The sequence below is a fragment of the Pleurodeles waltl genome, chromosome 6 (assembly GCF_031143425.1).
Source record: "Pleurodeles waltl isolate 20211129_DDA chromosome 6, aPleWal1.hap1.20221129, whole genome shotgun sequence".
Lineage (NCBI taxonomy): Eukaryota > Metazoa > Chordata > Amphibia > Caudata > Salamandridae > Pleurodeles > Pleurodeles waltl.
In genome coordinates, this window is record NC_090445.1 from 1064097411 (window position 1) to 1064120972 (window position 23562).

The 23562-nt window shown below is 44.9% G+C and overlaps 1 protein-coding gene across 5 annotated transcripts in view; it reads left to right on the forward strand.

Annotated features, from left to right (window-relative positions):
* PLEKHM2 (pleckstrin homology and RUN domain containing M2) overlaps positions 1-23562 on the forward strand; it is a 264071-nt gene that overhangs the window by 229380 nt on the left and 11129 nt on the right. For all 5 annotated transcript variants that reach the window (XM_069240042.1, XM_069240043.1, XM_069240038.1 and 2 more), the window contains 2 exons: positions 15196-15375; positions 17264-17380. In XM_069240042.1, the coding sequence (XP_069096143.1) occupies positions 15196-15375; positions 17264-17380 (297 nt within the window). The remainder of the gene's footprint in view (positions 1-15195; positions 15376-17263; positions 17381-23562) is intronic.

Genomic DNA, 23562 nt, shown 5'->3' on the forward strand with positions numbered 1-23562 from the left:
CTTTCCTGTTGCTTATTCCACCCTTCTCCTCCAGGTCCCCTTCCTTAGCACTGCTTGCACCCTCCTGCTATCCATATTGTTGCTTGCCCCCTCTAACTGTCCTTGTTGTTGCTTGCCCCTCCTACCCCCCATGATATTGCTTGCCTACTTCTGCTGCCCGTGTTGTTACTTGCCGCCACCCTCTGTTCTTGATACTTGCCCCGCCCACAGTCTGTGTTTTTGTTACTTACCCGCTCGCTGCCTTCCTCTCGCTATCTGTGTTGTTGCTTGGCCACTTCCAGCCCCGTGTTGTCGCTTGCCCCTTCCCGCTCCCTGGTGCTGTCCATGTTGTTGCTGGCCCCCTGCCACCCCTATGCTGTTGCTCGCCCTCTCTCGCCCCTGTGTTGTTGCTTGCGCAAAAGAACCGTAAGGCTGCTATCACTGGCTTTGTTAAAGGATTTTCTTTTCTTTTTTTTTTTTTTTTTTTTTTACTTTCACTCATGCAATCACATTGTCATTGCTTTCTCCCCAACCCCCCTTGTCATTTCTTGCCTCCTTCCACCTTCTATAACATCAAAAAGCACTATGATGCAGACAGTGCTGGTGGGATCATAGCGCATTTCCCCAACACTGACTGTGGTGCGCACCTTTCCTCCTTCTGTGATGCCTCATGCCAGTAATAAAAACAAGCATTTGCAATGCAATGGGTCTCGCATTTGCTCGAGTTAGAGCTATTAGCGTTGTAAACTCCTAAGTGGACTTTTCTTGCCACATAAAATGAAAAGTGATAGTTTCATGTAAGCGAGCCGATTCGAAACACCAAGCCATGAGCGTTAAGGAGACACACACAAGGAACAAGCATCTGCAATGCAATCGGTGTCGCGTTTTCTTGAGTTAGAGCTATTAGCGTTGTAAACTAGAGGACGTGTAGCAATGCTTATGTGCAGCAGCGGCTGCCGCAAATCTCAAGGGGAGGTCGGGCAGGATTGGGATGGGGGAAATTTACAATTTAAAAAAAAAAAAGATACAAGTGCAATTGCCGTATGGAAAACCCAGTGTGATCGTGGTGCATAGGAAATGAAAAAGATAAAGTAGTCCAGAAACCATGCTGAAAACATGGAGCCTCGTATGTTTTCAATAGCTGGCCAGTGCGCTTGAGGAGGGCTAAACATCAGAAAAGACATGACGTATGCATGCCTTTCACTAATGAAATCATGCACATTTTAAAAGCAAAGCCCACAAACCAACAAAAGTGACTGGGGTGACATGGGCATGGGTGAAAGCCCACAGAGAGATTACCCTGTACCTCAACTCATTCTGACTACAAATGCATCCTTGAGAGGTTGGGTGAATACATCTTAAAAACTTCACAGTGCAGGATCTTGGGATCACACATGTGCCATGCACATCAATTATCTGGAGGTTCAAGCGGTATTTCAAGCGATCAAAGCCTTCCTACTTCACATCACACACAAAATTGTCCTTGTCCAGATGAACAATATAACAGCGATATATTATCTACAAAAACATAGGAGGGGAACAGTCATTCCAGTTATCACAACTGACACAAACAATATGGAAATGGGCTCATCACCACCACATTCACGTACTGGCACAGTATCTCACGGGGACGGCCGAGTTTGCAGACCTTCTCAGCAGGATGCATCAACAAGTCCACGAATGGGAACTCCATCCACAAGTCCTTCATATATGCTTCCAAAAGTGGGTAAATCCTCAAATAGATTTTTTTGGCACAGCAGAAAATGCAAAATGCCCAAACTTTGCGTCCAGGTGTCCTCACCCTCTGTCCAAGGGCAGTGCTCTATGGATGAACTGGTCAGGGATATATGCTTACGCTTTTCCACCTCTACCACTCACACCGTTTCTGGTTTGCAAACTCAAATAGACATCACTAACTATGATACTAGAAGCACCCACATGGGCATGTCAACTTTGGTTCACAACACTTCTAGACCTCTCGCAAGTTCCTCACAAGACGCTCCCCAACAGGCCGGAACTTCTCACTCCGGACAATGGACAGATCAGGCACCCAAACCCCAAATTGCTCAATTTAGCGACATGGCTCCTGAAGTCATAGAATTTGTGTATCTCAAATTACCTCCTGAATGTATGGAAATTTTAAAGGATGCACAAAGACTGACAACCAGGGCGTGTTATGCTGCAAAATGGAAACGTTTTGTTTGCTACTGCCAGTCCAACCATGATCCAACTAAACTGTCTGTCCAGGAAACTATTTGCTACTTGCTACCTTTGCAGCAAGCCCAATTAGCTTACACTTCAATCAATTACATCTTGCAGCTATAGCTGCATATTTACAAAACAGGGAACATATCTCATTGTTCAGAAACCCTGTAATTAACACTTTCATGGAAGGACTTAAATGGGTAATTCCACGCAGACTTCCACCTGTTCCATCATGGAATCTCAACATTGCAATCATTACGCTCATGTGCCCTCCACTTGAACCACTTCACTCATGTCCTGGTCAATTCCTTTCATGGAAAGTAGATTTTCTAATTGTGGTCACATCACTTAGATGTGTCATTGAGCTCCAGGAATTAACTCTAGGAGAACCTTTCTTTCAAATAAATAAAAATAAGGTGGTCCTTCACACAAATCCAAGGTTCCTACCAAAAGTGGCTTCTCAACCTCACATCAGACCATTGATTTGCCAATCTTCTTCCCAAAACCTGATATAGTAGCATAACGGTTACTCCACACTTTAGATGTAAAGAGAGCACTCATTGACAGAACAAATGAATTTAGAAAAAACACAACATTTTTGTAGCTTTGGCGTTGCCTTACAAGGGCAATCCAATCTCAAAGAATGGTATAGCTAAATGGATTGTTAAATGCATACAAACATGTGATGTTAAGGCAAAAAGACAAACTAGGAGACATTCCACTAGGAAAAAGGTGCTATTAAGGCATTTTTGCGAAATATTCCTTTAGCTGACCTATGCAGAGCAGCTTCTCGGGCTACACCACACACATTCACAAAACATTATTTTGTGGATATACAAGCTCGACAGCAAGCAAATGTAGGACAAGCTGTCCTAAGAACACTTTTCTAGACAACTCCAACTCCCACAGGCTAGCCACCGCTTTTTGGAGGGACTGCTCTATAGTCTATGCAAAGCATGTGTATCTACAGCACCACATGCCATTGAACAGAAAATGTTACTTACCCAGTAGATATCTGTTTGTGGCATGTAGTGCTGTAGATTCACATGCACCTGCCCTCCTCCCCGGACACCTGTGGCCGTTGCAGGTGCTCTATATTTGTATATGTTCGATGGCATGTGTAGCTGCAGATACACATGCTGTGCACAGTCTGCCGTCTGGTGTTGGGCTCGGAGTGTTACAAGTTGTTTTTCTTCGAAGAAGTCTTTTCGAGTCGACTCCATCTTAGATTGGTTTTTTTTCCGCCATCGGGTTCGGACGTGTTCCTTTTCGCTCCGTGTTTCGGGTCGGAAAGTTAGTTAGAATCTCGGAAAAAAACGTCGGTATTGTTTGCGTTCGGTATCGGGTTAGTTAGAACAAATCGACACCGAATTTTGAAGAGCTCCGGTGGCCCTTCGGGGTTTTTTCGATCCCCTGTCGGGGCCTGGTCGGCCCGGCCACGTGCGACTTCAAGGCTCATGGTACGGACCCCATTCCGCTTCTGCCCAAAATGCCATCACAAGTATCCGTATACGGATCACCATCTGGTCTGTAACTTGTGCTTGCTCCCGAGCACAAGGAGGATACTTGTGAAGCCTGTCGAGCGTTTCGGTCGAGGAAGTCGCTGAGAGACCGGAGAGCCAGGAGACTACAAATGGCGTCCACGCTGACAGGTCAAGATCGTTTCGAGGAGGAAGAAGAAGCTTTCTCTGTCCGCGAGTCGGATTCAGAAGAACTCGACGCCGAAGAAACAACCAAAACCGTGAGTAAGACGTCGAAAATCAAGACTCACGAGAAGTCTACAAAAGCCCAGGGGACGCCACCGCCAACAGGCCATGGCTTAACCCGAAAAATAGGTGACCCATCCAAGGCACCGAAAAAGGGCATGCTGGTGTCGAAGTCATCCGACTCCGGTCGAGATACCGCCACACAGCAACCTCGGAGCCGAGACAGCGGCTCCGAAACTTCGGCACAGAGACAGCGGCACCGAAGAATTTCGGCACCGAGACACCACGCCGAAAACAAAGAAGGTTTCTTCGGAGCCTAAAAAGACTTCCGAAAAGGTTTCGGTTCCGAAACAGCCAGCCTCGGAGCCGAAAACTAGTTCCTATACAGAGGAACAAGGATTAACCTCCCAATTACATAGATTTGGAGAGGAGCTTCAATCTGTAGAGCCTGACTACACACAAAGAAGGCTTCATATTCATGAGGACACAGGGAAGATAACCACTCTTCCCCCCAATCAAAATAAAAAGGAAACTTGCCTTTCAACAAAAGGACAAGCAACCACAGGCAAAGGTGGCAAAGAAAACAACCCCACCACCGTCTCCACCACCATCAATACATGCATCACCAGCAACAACTCCACCACTGATGCACTCACCAGCTCATACCACAATGAGTCAGGATGATCCCGATGCATGGGACCTCTACGATGCTCCAGTGTCTGACAATAGCCCAGACTCTTATCCTACAAAACCGTCACCACCTGAGGACAGTACATCCTATACACAGGTGGTCGCAAGGGCAGCCGAGCTTCACAATGTGTCCTTACATTCGGAGAAAAAATATAAGCCACCGCCCACTGATCCAATATATATTACAACACAACTAACACCAGACTCAGTAGTTGTGGGGGCAGCTCGTAAAAGAGCCAACTCTCATACCTCAGGCGACGCACCACCTCCAGACAAGGAGAGCCGCAAATTTGATGCTGCGGGAAAAAGGGTTGCAGCACAAGCAGCAAATCAGTGGCGTATCGCCAATTCACAAGCACTTTTGGCAAGATACGACAGGACTCATTGGGATGAAATGCAACATTTCATCGAACACTTACCCATGGAGTTCCAAAAAAGAGCGCAACAGGTGGTGGAAGAGGGACAAAGTATCTCAAATAATCAGATACGGTCTTCCATGGATGCAGCAGATACAGCTGCAAGGACAATAAACACTGCAGTCACAATACGAAGGCACGCATGGCTGCGCACTTCTGGGTTCAAACCGGAAATCCAGCAGGCTGTGCTCAATATGCCGTTTAATGAACAGCAATTGTTTGGGCCGGAGGTAGACACTGCCATCGAAAAACTCAAGAAGGACACCGATACAGCCAAAGCCATGGGCGCACTCTACTCCCCGCAGAGCAGAGGCACATTTCGGAAAACACCTTTTTAGGGGAGGGTTTCGAGGTCAACCCACAGAAACCACAACCTCACAAACAAGGCCTACCTACCAGGGTCAATATCAGAGGGGAGGTTTTCGGGGGCAATTTAGAGGGGGCCAATTCCCAAAAAATCGAGGAAAATTCCAAGGCCCCAAAACCCCTCAAAATAAGCAGTGACTCACAAGTCACACACCCCCATCACATAACACCTGTGGGGGGAAGACTAAGCCAATTTTACAAACTTTGGGAGGAAATAACAACAGACACTTGGGTCTTAGCAATTATCCAGCATGGTTATTGCATAGAATTTCGCCAATTCCCTCCAAACGTCCCACCGAAAACACACAATATGTCAAAACAACATATAGATCTTCTAGGACTAGAAGTTCAAGCATTGCTACAAAAGGACGCAATACTAGATCTCAGAACACTAAATACCTACATAAAATCAGACCACTTTCACATGGTCACGTTACAAGACGTAATACCACTGCTCAAACAGCAAGGCTACATGACAACATTAGATCTAAAAGATGCGTATTTCCATATACCAATACATCCTTCACACAGGAAATACCTAAGGTTTGTATTCCAAGGAATACATTACCAATTCAAAGTGTTGCCATTCGGAATAACAACTGCGGCAAGAGTTTTTACAAAATGCCTGGCAGTAGTAGCTGCACATATCAGAAGGCAGCAAAAACATGTGTTCCCGTACTTAGACGACTGGTTAATCAAAGCCAACACGCTAAAACAGTGTTCACAGCACACAAAATATGTCATACAAACCCTTCACAGGCTAGGTTTCTCCATCAACTACGCGAAGTCACACCTTTTGCCGTGTCAAACGCAGCAATACTTAGGAGCGACAATCAACACAGCAAAAGGGATTGCCACTCCAAGTCCACAACGGGTTCAAACATTTCACAAAGTAATACAGGCCATGTATCCAACACAAAAGATACAAGTCAGAATGGTAATGAAACTACTAGGCATGATGTCTTCATGCATAGCCATTGTCCCAAACGCAAGATTGCACATGCGGCCCTTACAACAGTGCCTAGCATCACAATGGTCACAAGCACAGGGTCAACTTCTAGATCTGGTGTTGATAGACCGCCAAACATACATCTCGCTTCTATGGTGGAACAGTACAAATTTAAACCGAGGGCGGCCTTTCCAAGACCCAGTGCCACAATACGTCATAACAACAGATGCTTCCATGACAGGGTGGGGAGCACACCTCAATCAACACAGCATCCAAGGACAATGGGACATACATCAGAGACAGTTTCACATAAATCACTTGGAAATGTTAGCAGTATTTCTAGCGCTGAAAGCATTTCAACCCATAATAACCCAAAAATACATTCTTGTCAAAACAGACAACATGACAACAATGTATTATCTAAACAAACAAGGAGGGACACACTCAACACAGTTGTGCCTCCTAACACAGAAAATATGGCATTGGGCGATTCACAACCACATTCGCCTAATAGCACAATTTATTCCAGGGATTCAGAACCAGTTGGCAGACAATCTCTCTCGAGATCACCAACAAACCCACGAATGGGAAATTCACCCCCAAATACTAAACAATTACTTTCAAATTTGGGGAACACCTCAAATAGATCTATTTGCAACAAAGGAAAACTCAAAATGCCAAAACTTCGCATCCAGGTACCCACAAGATCAATCCCAAGGCAATGCTCTATGGATGAACTGGTCAGGGATCTTTGCATACGCTTTTCCCCCTCTCCCTCTCCTTCCATATGTAGTAAACAGGTTGAGTCAAAACAAACTCAAACTCATACTAATAGCACCAACATGGGCAAGGCAACCTTGGTACACGACACTACTAGACCTGTCAGTAGTACCTCATGTCAAACTACCCAACAAACCAGATCTGTTAACACAACACAAACAACAGATCAGACATCCAAATCCAGCATCTTTGAATCTAGCAATTTGGCTCCTGAAATCCTAGAATTCGGACACTTGCACCTCACACAAGAATGTATGGAGGTCATAAAACAAGCTAGGAAACCTACCACTAGACACTGCTACGCAAACAAGTGGAAAAGATTTGTGTATTACTGCCAGAATAATCAAATTCAGCCATTAACCGCATCTCCAAAAGATATAGTTGGATATTTACTACATTTGCAAAAATCAAATCTAGCTTTCTCTTCCATAAAAATACATCTCACCGCAATATCAGCTTACCTACAAATTACTCATTCAACTTCACTATTTAGAATACCAGTCATTAAAGCGTTTATGGAAGGCTTAAAGAGAATCATACCACCAAGAACACCACCTGTTCCTTCATGGAACCTCAACATTGTCTTAACAAGACTCATGGGTCCACCTTTCGAGCCCATGCATTCTTGTGAAATGCAATACTTAACGTGGAAAGTTGCATTTTTGATTGCCATCACATCTCTAAGAAGAGTGAGCGAGATTCAAGCAATTACCATACAAGAACCATCTATTCAGATACATAAAAATAAAGTAGTTCTAAGAACAAATCCTAAATTTTTACCAAAGGTTATCTCACCGTTCCACTTAAATCAAACAGTAGAATTACCAGTGTTCTTCCCACAACCAGATTCTGTAGGTGAAAGAGCACTACATACATTAGACATCAAAAGAGCACTAATGTACTACATTGACAGAACAAAACTAATTAGAAAAACAAAACAACTATTTATTGCCTTTCAAAAACCTCATACAGGAAATCCAATTTCAAAACAAGGCATTGCTAGGTGGATAGTTAAGTGTATTCAAACCTGCTATCTTAAAGCAAAGAGAGAGCTGCCTATTACACCAAAGGCACACTCAACCAGAAAAAAAGGGGCTACCATGGCCTTTCTAGGAAATATTCCAATGAACGAAATATGTAAGGCAGCAACATGGTCTACGCCTCATACATTTACCAAGCACTACTGTGTAGATGTGTTAACTGCACAACACGCCACAGTAGGTCAGGCTGTACTAAGAACATTATTTCAAACTACTTCAACTCCTACAGGCTGAACCACCGCTTTTGGGTAAATAACTGCTTACTAGTCGGTGCACAGCATGTGCACAGCATGTGTATCTGCAGCTACACATGCCATCGAATCGGAAAATTTCACTTACCCAGTGTACATCTGTTCGTGGCATGAGTCGCTGCAGATTCACATGCGCCCACCCGCCTCCCCGGGAGCCTGTAGCCGCTTAGAAGTAGATCTTCAACATTTGTACATTTGTAAATATATTACTTTAACCTTTATTATGTACATACGTATTCATTCCATTGCATGGGCACTATTACTAACATACACAACTCCTACCTCACTCTCTGCGGGGAAAACAATCTAAGATGGAGTCGACGCCCATGCGCAATGGAATCGAAGTGGGAGGAGTCCCTCGGTCTCGTGACTCAAAAAGACTTCTTCGAAGAAAAACAACTTGTAACACTCCGAGCCCAACACCAGACGGCGGACTGTGCACAGCATGTGAATCTGCAGCGACTCATGCCACGAACAGATGTACACTGGGTAAGTGACATTTTCCATTTTGTACAATTGCATGGGCATCTCTTTCTCTTTACTTCCTTCTCATTCCTCTCTCTCACCTGCCTATGGGAAAAACAATCTAACAAAGGACTCGATGCCCCTGCGCAGGATCACCGAGAGGGAGGAATCACCAGATTCCCATGAATAAAAAAAAACTTCTTCGAAGAAAAACACTCCGGATCCAACACTGGATGGCGGGATAATGCAAAGCTTGTGAATCTACAGCACTACATGCCAAAAACAGATGTCTACTGGGTAAGTAACATTTTCCTTTTCCTGCCAGAAGCTCTCTTCTATGCCATCCATTTGGCTTTGCCAATGCTTGTTACAGCATGCACCAGTGAAGGAAATTGCAATGCCAGGCTTACAGCCTAGAAGCAGATACAGTCGGAAAGGCTTCTCACAAAACAGATGGAGGGAAGTGTGTTAAAGCAAGCAAAGAACACTCCACTCAGAGACCACATCCATTTAAGGATGAGTGATCACTGATGCTGCATGTGAACTAAATGAAACGAAGGCAGAGGTTGAAACACTGAAATTTGTTGGGCTGAAATGAAAGTGAGAGTTCTGTAGGTACTGTTCCTTGTCAGAAGATGATAACCTCCACCAACAAAAAATTATAACCACCTTACTGAAAGCAGCAGAAGTAGTAGTCCCATCAGCAGAAACAATCGTACATTCAGACTAGGAAGCATTAGGGCTGAGGGTGGGTCAGCAACCATCTGCTCCTGCAAGGAGGCCCTGCACAAAACAGCGTCCTCCTTATAGCATATCATCTCGCAGAGCGAACCAAGGACATTCAAAACTACCTAATGTTGTGGTGAAACATGTTGCAGACTTACCTTCAAAAGCTGCAGAAAACATAGTGGAGCCGATTCCTTGATCTCTAAAGGAAAATTGACACACTCTTGTTCCTGTATTGGACATGCCAAAGGTTGTACCCCCAAAAAAGCAAACCTGAATCTCTTTGACAAATTCAGGATTTTAGCCCTTTGCCAGATGCTTCCTCAGTTCCAGCAAAATAAACTATGCATGCTTATTGTATGTTCTAGCTATCTGTCTATCTATCTATCTATCGGTTGGTCGGTCTATCTATCGGTCGGTCTATCTATCGGTCTGTCTATATCCCCCAGTGACTGTCAAAACTGGGTAGTTATAGTTATGATCATATTTCCATGGGAAAGACCTTTGTTGCTTTCCTTATAATTTTGGAGCTGTTTGACAAATGTTCTGAAAACTTTCCAAACAAGAGTCTTGTTTACCTCAGCACCTTCCTGGAAAGTTCTGGAATGATCTGCAAGGCTGAGGCCAAGAGAAAGCGGAGAGGGGCTCAAAACGTGTTTTCCTCATTGATTTTATAATTGGAAAATTGAACATCAATGCCTCAACCTGCTGATCAGAATTGCACCAAATTTAACAGAAAGCTAGATCTTGGTACACAAAGTGTGCTTTTCATGATTTGGTGTAATGATGCTTAATAGTTTTTGAGCAACTTACCTGAAAATGTTTGTGTATTTCACGCCGCAGAGCCAGTCGATCTCAAGATAAGATCTGATTGACTGTCACCACATCAACAATGATGTGGCATCAGCGATCTTAATACTTGGGACTCAATCCCCAGTCCTGGGAAAAAAGTTAAGAAAATGTAAGTGGCAATATAGGGTTACCCTGCTCCTCTAGGTCTTGTGAGGGGTCCAACCCTGGGCCATAAGCGTTTTTACATTTTACCTCAAATTCACGTGGATATGTGAATCCAAGCTAAAGTAATAAAACAAAATCAAATTTTTTTTACCACTCTGGGCTGGGGTGAGGCACATTTGCTGATTTAAGGGAGGGGTGCATGTGTCTCTCACCCCCCCCCCCCCCCGGCCTGTAGAAGGCCCAGAGGACCCAATCACCGGGGTTGAAGGCAAATTACAGGGGAGGGGGTCCCACCCAAGCCTCACTGAGGTCCGTGAACCCTGGCCAGTTCAACATTAAAAGGGAGGGGTGAACAGCCCCCTTCAAGAGCCTCAAAAAGACCTGTGACCCCCACCTTCTTGGCTGAAAATATTTTAAAGAGGTGAGGTACGTAGCTGCATGCTAAATGAGCTGCAGGAGCCATTCATTCATTATTCACTGTTTCTTGCTAGGGGCACCCTTTAATGCCGTGAGAGGGCTTTTTAAACCTTTTGTAGAGTCTGGTGGTGTCCCTAGCAGAGGCAGGGGAGCCACCAAGCCTTTTTTAATGCAGTGAAGGGCTGCAGGGAGTGAAGCAGCCCCCCAACTACATTAAACAAATGTAAGTCTCCTGTGTCATTATATTCATGCCCTAGGAGAGCTTCTCATATTGTTTTAAAGCATTCCTAGCTGGTGCTCTATTCTCCAACTGGAGCGCAGAGCCCTCTTGTGGCTGATTCTTTTGTTGCATTTTGTAGCTTGAAAAATGTTTAAAAATATATATTTTTAAACTAAAGCTTTATTAAAATGTTTAATGACAATCACTCTTAATAAACATTGAACATTTTAAAAATGTGGTGTTCTGACCCTTAAACTCACTTAGTAGCTCTGCCTTAATTAAAATACCTCGCTTTATATTCAACCGTGCACATCTATGGAGATTTGGGCACCAGACTCTGCATCCAAACCCCTGCTGCGCACTTGTTATATGCACTGCATGCCAAGCACAGCCAAAGGCCTTGCGTGCCATGTTATTGCCTGCCTGCAAGGAGTTGGATGCAAGGCTTGGATGTGCGTGGTGTGGGATTAGGGTTCCTATGTTTAAGCAATCTTAATGTACGTTTAAAAAAGAAGCCCTAGAAATTCACTGGAAAAAATCTTAGGTAAAGGGATGATGTTGGGTAAAACATAACATTTTAAGCTAACTAAACCACTGAAATTCACAAGCTGTAGTTGTCTGAGGGAACTAGAACTCATGCCCTAAAGTAACTATAACTCGCATTAGATTCTCAAGGCATAGTCTGTAGAATATCTGAGAATGGCAGAAATGGTGTATTAGTTAGGATATCAAAGTAGAGTAAGAAGGCTATGCCAAGTCTGGATTGTAGAGGAAAGTGTTTGTTGTTGTGGTGTTTTTAAACATTTCAATATATGTCTTTGGGGAATCCTGATCAGCTGTCAGACGATGAACTTTCCTGACCCTGGAAAGTTTAATCAACATAATTTTTAATGTAAGGTCAACCACATCATGGGCAGAATTTAGTTATGGTGAGGTCGCTAATTTGATCTAAATTTTGGCTTTATTGTTTGATTCTATTTTTGTACACTGTAATTAGGATGTTTTAATCAACCAAATTATAAAAGAAAATGCCTGCTAACCATGGTTTCAGCGCCTATGCTTGTGGCCCCTAAAAGAGACATATCTGTGTCCAAGGACTGCTTGATATAGATGCAGCATTCCAAATTCACCTGGAAACTAGAAGTCTACTGTGATTGTTAGCAACTGTTGATTTCGATCAACAATCTCCTTTTGAGTATAGCAGCTGAAGGTACACAAATCCTTTTCAAAGCCTTTATGGAGAACAACCAAATCTGAAGCAAACATAGCTATTGTAGTGTGTCAATTAAACATATGTATTATTATTATACATATAAATGTGTAAATATCTTCTCTAGCGTGTAGTCATCTTAAACATTACATGTACAGTACTGTCACTGTTCATCTTACCAAACTCCTACAACCGTGATTACCTCTGTGTTATTAATGACATTTTGTATGGTATGGGTTTATGTATAACAGTTCTAGTAAAAATGCTTCATCAACAAATAAAGTAGAAAATACAAAAAGCAACTCTCTGTAAGGTGCTTAACAATTCTAAGGGCATACCACACTAATGGTAAAGAAATTACATCTTTTTTCATAGGATAGAGTTAAAGTAATCTTACAGAGTCGCCACATGAAACTATATAGTGCTTTTCATGATTCTTTAGTGTCTGGAAGGCTTGGGAGCCAGTTTAGATACCAAGAAACCTACTCAGTAGTGCTTCCATGTTTGCCATTTACACCCAGCCAATACTATTTGCTGCTGTATGCACTGCCTTTGAATACATAACGTGTCTGATTCATGAAACAAAAGTCACAAAGTATTACTTCTTGACTTCTGTAATTGGATCATGTGTGACCTGTACGCCTTGCCCCAGTGATAAGAGGTGAACAAGTTGTTAGCAGATTTCACATCAAGGCCACACAATTATCTGAAGTTAGCACAAACCTAAGTGATTGCCTTCATCTTCATAAGACGTTATAAAGAGTGCTTTTTCCTAATACATCCTCATTGCTGATATCAGGTAGTTTTGTGCCTACGATTTTCATGTAATTGTCGAGACAATCACTAGAAGGCAAGATAGTGCTCAGCGTGTGGGTGTCAAGCTGTCAAAGTATTGTTAATGGTATAGGTAGGTTATATTTACTTCTGCCTCTTTTATCTTTAGTGTCATAAGACACAGAGTAATTTTGTGAAATTTAGGAAAGTGTTTAGTAAGGCATGCAACTGTCTTGGAGAATTCTGAATGCGCCAGGACTGTGTGATCCCTGGCCGCAGATAATTACCTCCATTGAGATGTGATAGAGCCACATCCTCTACAGCTGTTCTGAAGCCAGCTTCTGGAGCGAAGGCCTTTTCCTTTGCACAGCTGGTAACATGTCATCTTGATGCAAGTCTTGGAGAGTTGGTAATGTAGAAGCCTAGACACTTGGCATATTTCTTGAGTCAAGGAATGAAACAATATAGATTTTTAGGTCAGCGCCTACCAAACAGTGCAGCTGTCTGTTTGCTAACGACATCTTGGGGGCATTCAGAAAATTTCCCTTGGAATGCATTCCGCCCGTTTCTTACCATTGACTTCTTGGTTTGTAAATCACATTTTCTTGCAGTCTTTGTTTTGGGCTCTCCAACTTGAGTTTGGCTTTTCCCTTGCCCAAACCTTATTTATAGTGTCCTTTGAGTGCTCTCTGTAAACAGGCCTGTATATCTTGTTCTTATCTTGTCACGTGTACTGTGCATTCAAAGACAGAGGTCAAATGCCAGGCTTTGTAGGGAACTTTGTATTTACTTTTCTTTCTCTGACTCAAAGTGAGAGGCGTTATACAACAATCATGCTGGCTGCTGGGGTAATTCTGAAGGGTGGTGGAAACAAATATTTTAATACCATCAAAACAAATCCATACGCTACGTGATGACATTTCCATACATTATAGTTTGTGCGCTGGATACCGTTAGTAGTAAAACTGTATATCTGTGCAAATGTAATGGTCATTTCAATTGAAGATGTGTTGTATGTAATAGGAGTGTGCTGTTACACCATGCATACTCCAGTTTACCCCACTCTACTCTGGACCAGTCATGCTATGTCACTCCCCTCTACGCCACTCCACACTGTCATTACAGTCTACTCTGCACCATTCCACATTACGCCACTTCAGTCTACACCGTTCTACACTGCATTACTAGGCCAATGCATTCTACCCCACTCTACAATGAACCACTGCACTCTTTGCTGCTACACTCTGCGACACTTCAGCCTACTCCACAACCCTGCACGCTATTCCAGTGCACTCTACTTTGTACCGCTCTACTTTACACCAGTGCACTCTATGCTATCCACTTTACACCACTCTAATCTACTCTGAACTCGATGCCACTGCACTCTACCCTGCACCACACCACTCTACCATGCGCCATTCCACTGTTCGCCACTTCATTTTACTCTGAAACAATCTACTGTCCGCCACTCCCCGTCACTGTAATCTATACTGCACCACTTCACTCTGAGCCATTCTATTCTATGCCACACATTTCACTCACATCTGTGGAACCCTACAACTCTGCCTGGAATGCAGTTCAGATGCAGTAGTTTGACTGGTCCTATGGACCAGGATTCTACTGTAGCATTATTTATACAATGACTGATCTGAATGTCCTGCAAATGATTTACAAGATGTTAGTTATGACTCTGAAAAGCAATCCCTTCTTCTGCTTTATCCTTCCAGAACCCTGTATTATTTAAAAGAAGCATTTGGTTCAGTGGCTCGGCGCTATATAGATCTGCTAATCCAGGTGAAAAGCATAAGTGCTCCTTTTAGGAGTCGCTTATCAGACAAACAACCTAAGTGGAACTTCTAGAATGGTTCATTTTACCACACCCACAAATTTGGCTCCATCATCGTTGCTGATTTTTTTACCTCCATGCTCCCCCCTAGCTGTAGTCTTAGTAAACATACACAAGGCTTTTTGGTGTTTCTTTGTTTTATCTTTGTGCATAGATGTCCTTCTGTAATGGTGGTATCTACTCTCTGCCTACTTGCAGGTGATTCCACCGGGTGTGGTGCCTATCCCATGCATCCCCTGCTGCCTTGTGGTGACGGATGACAAAGTCTTCACATGCCATGAGGACTGCCAAACATTCTTTTTCCGCTCTTTGGGCAAAGCTGAGCTGCCAGACGTAGAATCTGTTTCCACCGAACCGGGGAAGGAATATTGCATTGTGGTGAGTGGTGGCTGTGATATGTAGTTTGCTTCCAGGGGACATCAACTTTCTGTTCACTTAACTTGTTAATCTTTGTCTTTGAATTCCTCTTGATTCCAGGAGGCCATTTCCTCCTTACCTAGGGTAATATCTCCGTAAACTTGGTCCCAAAAAAGAAGGCTACACGTGTCCGACTTAGTCTGATAAATTGAGATTCTTTGTGAGATTCTCCTCTCCGAACATTGCCTTTTTACAGGAGTACCATACACTCTGTCAGTGCTTATGGTGATATGCGCACAGGGCCCCCAACAGAAACTTCCACATATGCCAGACACCTTTACATGAGTCCCACATCAATACCTGCCCTTGTAAGCATCTCCTACATAATTCCTACCCTTCTTCCCGCACACATACCTTCCCCTTCCGAGAATCTCCTACGCATCTTGGAGTCTTAGAGTCCCTCGAATACCATTTTCCATGCTAAGCTCATTAAGAGAAACTGTTAGACATACAAAAATCCCATTATATCTCCAACACATACAACTCCCTCACAAGTGTCCACTACCCTCTCTCTACCCACTGTGCATTTGTAATCCCCCTAAAGAAACCTGGTCCCTTTTAAGAAGTTTTCTTGTATACTTCAGCCCCTCTTAGGTGAGTCTCCAATGTATAAATAGCCCCTTATGGGAGTCTTTTATTCAAGCTAACTTTCTCACTCATCGCTTATGATAGTTTCCAACACATAGTCAATCTTTAGGAGAGTAGCTTACACCACCGGCCAGTTACGTACTGTAACTGGCCCTAGTTTGCAACTCCTATGCAAGAATCCTGTAACCCCCACGTGAAAATTTGTTGTTTTTAGATTAACTATATGTACATTTATCTTGCACAGACATCCTGAAAATGTGTGACTCTGATCATTTTGTATGTGCTTATATTAGAAACCCCTGACCTAGACTTCTCTGCCCCCCCACTCCCCTTATGATAGTTCCTTACACCAACTGCCTCAGCATTGCTAGCCCACCCTGCTGAGCCTTGGCCTCTTTAGCAGACCCCCATGCAAATATTGCATTTTTAGTCACTTTCAAATGCACGCCATTTACTCCCTCTGTTACACATCTCACCCCATGAGAAACCTGTCATCCCAAGAGTCCCTTCCACATGCCTTAACCGCACACATGAGCCCCTAACTCTTACACTACTTTGCAGAAGTGTTAAACATATACACCACTCCAGAGGAGTTCCTTTAGTAAATCTGCGTCCACAACAGTACATTACATTTAGATAGCTTAGACAGATAGATAGATAGAGAGATACTCCGATAGATCAGTTCAGATAGACCAGTTCAGATAGATGTGGATAGTACAGATAGTTTCAGATAGCTAATTTCAGATAGCTCGCCCACGTTAGCTGCCTTCAAATACCTCAACCCACTCAAAGCCCTTAACATGCATCTCCTGCAATTTCCAGAAAAATCCTAGCTCCTCCTTTGAGGGTCTTCTACATATGCAAGGTCCTGGAATCTTTCTTAATCCCTAAACATGCAACATTTATAGTGCTCATTACATACAGTCAAAGCTACAAGATTGACTTCTATATCATCCCCTGGCATCCCTTAGCATACCTACCTCCCTAGGAGTCCTTTCACCAACTTAACCCCCTGTTCATAGTTTCTACAGGCGCAAGATCTCAGCACGAGTCCACCAAAAGTTTTTGTCTTATTGATGACAATGTTGTAAACATAAAGGCCCCTTCATAGACACGGCTGCTCATGAGGGTCTCTCGATAATACTAGTGCATCCTAAACCCTCATAATCATTGTCACACCACAGTGGTGGCTGTTCCAAAGAAAGGAACATTGCTTTAAGTTTTTGACCCCAACTGTATGTCTTTATTATTTTGTGTGCAGGGCTTTTCCCAGGAACAGAAGCACTTCTTGCCACCTTGGATCTTGTATTTTAGTTGTGTTGCAGAACTGGAACGATTCCTCTCAGCACTGGGGACAGTGTGGAAATCTCTCTACCAGGTATGTTACGTCTCATAATCATGGTTCATGCACTGGCTTGAAGAGTGGTACACTACCAGGATACATAAAAACAATACTAGAACACCTGCCATTCTCCTAGCTATTTCATTTAATAACTGCCTGGAATAAGGTGCAACCGGATATGCATGTCCTCTATATTACCACTGGAATAAATGAGACCAGAGTCATTTATGTGCATTCTCCCTCGAGTCTTTCACTCGCCTCAAGGCACATTTGTATACTTTTTACCTCCTACAACCACTGCCTTAAATGAAGATCATATTGTAGAAATAAAGGCTGCATCAAAGTGTTTTTAATGTGGTCTTCTGAATGTTTGAGCTAATGTTGTGTTGGTTGTGTTGCTCTGCCTAAGCTTTGCTTTTTGGTGCGTGTAAGGGAGGCTTGCACTTCAACTGCACCTTTCCCTCTTGATCATGTAGTTCACCACTGATATTCATGCTCTGATAAAGGCTTCTAGCTGCAGATTCCTTACCTTTAAATTTTCCCCAGGCGTCACAATGGATCTGGAAGATTTTCTTGAGCAGTACCCCTGCGCCCCAGTAGGTGGCATTGATTGGCTCTGTCTCTGTTGTCAGCCTCATCTACGCCGGAAATGATGTTGCGGTTCCTATACAGGTGCCACACAGATGCACAGACATCAGTTCTTTTGTTTTTGCACCAGTCAGTGCTAATCCGAAGAGAGCTATCACTTGTTTGCTTTTTGACTGGTGTTTTTCAACTTTTTGTCCATTTTTTTTTTAGATCACTCCTGGTTTGTCGAGGGATGTTGTCTATGAAGACTGGTTTCAAGCCCTGCGGTTCCTGTCGCTGGGTGATGTCCATGACGGATCCGCACCTCAAGTGTTTGTGGTGTCTGGAGCGTGCCCACAGCCCGAAGTCATGCTCAGAGTGCCAGGCCATGCATCCAAAGGCTTTGAGGGAGCAGTCCCTAAAGTTGATGGAGGCTCGGCACGTGACTCCAAGCAGGTTGAGGTCTTGATCATGAGTAATGTCCCGGGACCAGTGACGGAGTCTGTAGTTGTTGTCGCCCAACTGAAAGTCCTTGGGGAAATCTGGTTAGTCAAGACACAAAAAAAAAAGTAAGAAGTCGATTTGCTCTTTGACTTCATCTTGTCCGTCGGCTGACATGACGACGAAGCGCCATCATTCTAGGCTTTGTTCTTCAGAACTGGCACCTGGGACAACTCTGCGCCTCCCCATATTTCCAGGAGCAATCCCTGCCCAACTGAAAGAATTTTAATGAAGCAATAGGTCTAATTTTGGGCAGTCCGACCCTGCTGGAGCGATTTCGGTCTTCGTGGGTTTGGTCTAGTGCCCATCCTGTTCGGCAGCTTTGGCCTTGGCACCAGTGAGCTCTCAGGGATTCAGTTCTGGATCTGGACTGGCGCTGGTTGTCCTTCCCCCAGCACCAATCCTGATGCAGATGCTTTCTGTGCCATTTCCATTGTCATCCCGATTTGGAACTGAATGGGCGTCTCCTGATGCCGGCAGGAGCTTTGCCTCCTCGTTTTGATCCTGAGTTCTGTTCTGCTGGGCTGGGCCTCGGTGTAGAATGGGAGGGGCTGTTGGCCCCTTTAGAATACCAGCCATACAGAGAAGAAGTGGACTGGCATGAGGACTTGGGTGAAGCCAGTGGACTGGACACATCTCCAGATACTGTTATGCTTTCTTCTCCTGCCATGGCTACGGAGGAGGGAGCCTCTTAAGCTGTTGTGGTGAGTAAGCGGCTGAGGTCCTGGACATTCAGCTACCCTCAGTGCCTGTCAAGACTAATCTCTTGACAGAGGTGTTGCTACCGGGAGCTTCCACCTCCAAAACCCTGTTGTGTTCAGTAATGCCCTGACAGATGTCCTTTCGGGTACCTGGCCCAAAACTAACGCAGGGGCTCTTGTGAATATTGGATGATTGCCTGCTGCCATTCGCCCCACACCTGGGGCCCAAGTTTCCTGACGCAAAACCCCACCCCTGAGAGCTTGGTGGTCCAAGCCTCTACTTCCCATGGTGCGATCCCTTCTGCTCCCAGATAGGGAATCCAAGCAATTTGATTCCTTTCATTGCGGTCTGCGAGCATTGCATGTCTTTTAGACTGTTTTTCTCTTATGCTGTGGAATACGGTGCAAGTGCTGTCACAGGTCCCGGAGGGGGCCCTGGATGTACTCTTTCAGGCTGTTGCCGACCGGAGAGACGCAGCAAAATTCATGATCCGTTGCGGACAAGAAACCGCCTATTTGCTATGTAGAGCACTTTCTACTACAGTGACCCTGAGGCGCCATGCCCAACTCAGGACATTTGGCTTATCGGTGTATGTCCAAGCTTCCCTCATGGGCATGCCCTTCAATGGCCTCCGTCTGTTCGGAGACAAGGTAGACTCTGCGCTTGAGCGCTTCAAGAATTCTCATGCTAGGTACTGGCCTTGGGCAACTCAGCAGCTCTGCTTCCCTCCCCAAAATCTGCCTTTGCTCCTTTTGTGACTACAGAAGGGGCTACTAATCACGCCAATTCCTGTCCAGCCACCGTGCCGTGCATGCTACCCAACCTCTGTTTGGCCGAGGGCGCAGGTTCCACCAACCTTGTGGATCAGGTGGCAGCAGTCTGGTCAGCCCACCACTCCTGCAGCAGCCTCTAAAACCTCCTGGTCTGCCTCCACATCACCAAGGACACCCAGTTGGCGGCAGGATTCATCATCACCTGTCCCACGGGTAATCCATTACTTCAGACAGGTGGGTTTTGCAGATAGGTGTTACTCTCTCCCCTTTGAGATTATCTCTCCATCCATGCCACGATCCTCCAAACGGATGGCAGAGGATCATTTATCCCTTCTCCCCAAGGAAGTTGCGGCTCTTCTGACGTAGGGAGCCTTAGCGAGGGTTCTGGTGCCAGAAATAGGCTGTGGTTGCTATTCACGCTACTCTCTGGTCTCCAAAAAGGACAAGGGTCTTCGCCCTATCCTAGACCTACGAGCCATCAAGCTCTTCCTCAAGAAGAAGTTCAGTATGCTCATGTTGGCTCAGATATTGTCTGCCCAGGACCCAGGAGACTGGATGGTAGCGTTTGACTTCTAGAACGCTTATTTTCACATCCCAGTTCTGCCTGCCCACAGACGTTACTTGTTACTGGTCGGCCACAGGCACTTTTATTTCACTGTGCTCCCATTTGGCCTTACCAGTGCCCCTTGGGTGTTCACCAAGGTGATGGGGATGGTTGCAGCTCATCTGCGGAGATCAGTGGTATCAGCCTTCCCTGTCTCGACGACTGGCTGTTGAAGGCGATCTTGCCCCTGGTTGTTGTCTCCCTCCTCCGGACTACAGCCGAACTTCTGCATTCGCTGCAGGTGTTCACATAAAACACCACTGCCATGTGGTACTGCAACAAGCAGGGCTGTGTGGGGTTGTGGACCAGTTGTCAGGAGGCTTTGTGCCTCTGGACATGGCTGGAACAGCAGGGCAGATCTCTGGTGGTTCAACATCTGGTGGGCTTTCTGAACTCCATAGCGGACAAACTAAACTGAAAATGCCTAGTGAATCTCGAATTATGTCTCCTTCGGGAGGTGGTGCAAGGTCTCCTACAGCAGTGGGGAGAGCCTTAGTTAGATCTGTTCTTCTCCGCTGAGAACACGCAATGTCAGCAGTTTTGTGTGATGGAGTTTCCACGGCAGCAATCTCTCTGAGATGCTTTACATCTCGAAAGGAGTTCAGGCCTCTTGTATGTACGCCTTTCCACCCATACCACTCTTGTCCAGAGTTCTCAAGAAGATCTGGAGCGACTGGGCTGAAGTAATACTTGTGGCTCAGGAATGGGCACTGAGTCTGGTATCGCAAGCTGTTGAGCATGTCCATCGATCAGACTGCCCCTTCTGGAGAATCTTCTGTCACGGGGGGGGGTGAGGGTGGGGGGGGTTCAAACGAACCTGTCCACTGTCCGCCTTCTTGCATGGAGTTTGAGGGGCAGCAGTTGACAGCTTTTGACCTTCATTTCGAAGTCTGTAATGTCATCTTGACAACCAGGCGGTACTCCACCAAAACAGTTAACGCCTGTCGTTTGAATACATTTGTGGCATGGTGCACAGACCAGTCTGTTGATCTCCTTCCTGCCCCCTTTTCTGAGGTCCTAGTGTTCATTCTTTCCCTTGCCCAGTAGGACTGTGCTTTGGGCACCTTTAAGAACTGTTTATCTGCTATCACTGCTTTTTGCCGTTGACTGGTCAACATTCCTTGTTCAAGGCCTTACACATCTCTTCCCTCAATCCCCATTCATTATGCCATAGTGGGATCTTAATTTGGTTCTAACCTGTTGATGTGTGTTCCTTTCTAGCCTCTTCACAACTATCCCCGCCGGCTTCTCACATTGAAGCAGCCTTCCTTGTGACAAATTACATCTGCTCGCACAGTGAGTGAGCTGTAGGCCTGATCAATCAACCTGCCCTACCTTTCTATTTATCCTGACAAAGTGGTGCTTCGCACTTGGGCCTCTCTTCTGCCAAAAGTGGTCACGCCTTTCCAGGTAGGTAGTCAGTCACCTTGCCTACTTTTTACGTACCCCCAGACCCTTCTAAGGAAGAGGAGAGACTCCACCGCCTGGACACAAAAAAAGCGTTGGCATTCTACCTTGATCATACATAAGAGTTCCGGGTGGATTAAAAACTCTTTGTAGGGTATGCGTTTGCAAAGGAAGGTCCTGCAGTGCAGAAGCGGCATGGACCATCTCCAGATGGGTCATATTATGCATTGAAATCTGCTAGGCACTGGCCAAAAAGCAACCCCTGAGGGATTGTGTGCTCATTCTACCAGAGCTAAAGCTGCAACCACTGCGTTAACACTTCTAGTTCCGGTCCTGGACATCTGTGAGGCAGAAAGGTGGGCATCTCTGCACATGTTTACTAAACACTACTGCTTGGACAGTCCGGTCCATAGGGACGGGCACTTTGCCCATTTTGTCCTGCAGGACTTTCTTGTTTGAAATTAGTTTGCAGACCCACCTCCGGGATGGTATTGCTTGGGTATCTATTCAGAGGTAAGGAATCTGCAGCTAGAAGTCTGTATTAGATGGACAAGTTACTTACCTTGAGTAAGGGCTTATCTGGCAGAGATTATATCTAGTTGCAGATTCCTTACCGACCCACCTACCCTCCCAGGTCTGCAAATGGATTTCTAGGGACAGGGACCTCCCTTTCAGGCCACTAGTTTTGACACACCAGTGGTCAGTGTTTTTCATTGCTTTGCGCTTCTAGCTTGAAGAAACCGACGTCGGCACGCCTGGATGGAGCCTATATAGGAACTGCAATGTCGTTTCCAGTGCGGATAATGTTGATGACAGATGCGGAGCCGATCAAAGCCACCTGCTGGCACGCAGGGGTACTGCTCCTGAAAATCTTCTGGATCCAGTCTGATGCCTGGAGAGAATTCAAAAGGTAAGGAACCTGCAGCTAGATATAGTCTCTACCAGATAAAGCGTTACCAAATGTAAGTAACTGGCAGAGAGTGAATATCTTAACATGTGTGACATTCCGGGACCCATCGTGGTAGTGTAATTGAGAGACCTCTTCAACTTTATTTAATGCCCCAGTTTGGAAGGGGAAAGACAAAATCAAATCATAAGGTAGGCAGCACAGCTTCGTGGTGTATAAATGCACTGCCCCTCCATTACAGGGGCTTTTCCAGCAAAAAGCAGCTCATTTGTGCCCTCTGCAAAGTTTGAATCTGTCCAATTTCTTTTGCTATTTTGACTAATTTCATTCAGTCTTTGTAAATACATCAGTCCAATATATTTTGTCATGTATCTCACTTTCATAGGTTGAGACATAGTGTTTGTTTTTCACCCCCCCCAAGTACTTTCCATCACGATTGGTGAAGTCCCTTCCTCTGGAAAAAGAAATCTGAGAAGGGTCTACGTGCTTTGTCTTATGTCTGTCACCCTAGAACACCCTCCTCACAGCCTTCTGCAAATGTTTCGAGAATTTCTGCATCTACGTTTGTGTTTCTCTGTCCTTCCATAGCACCCTGCCCCCATGTGAAAGCCCATGGAAACAAAGGCAAGGGCATAATTATTCATGCCATCCAGGGTCAACGTAGAGAAACATGGTGTTGAAATTATCAGTGCTGAAGAAGGACGGCATTTTGACTGTTCACGGAAAAGAATTCTGTTGAGGCATACGAAGCTATTTG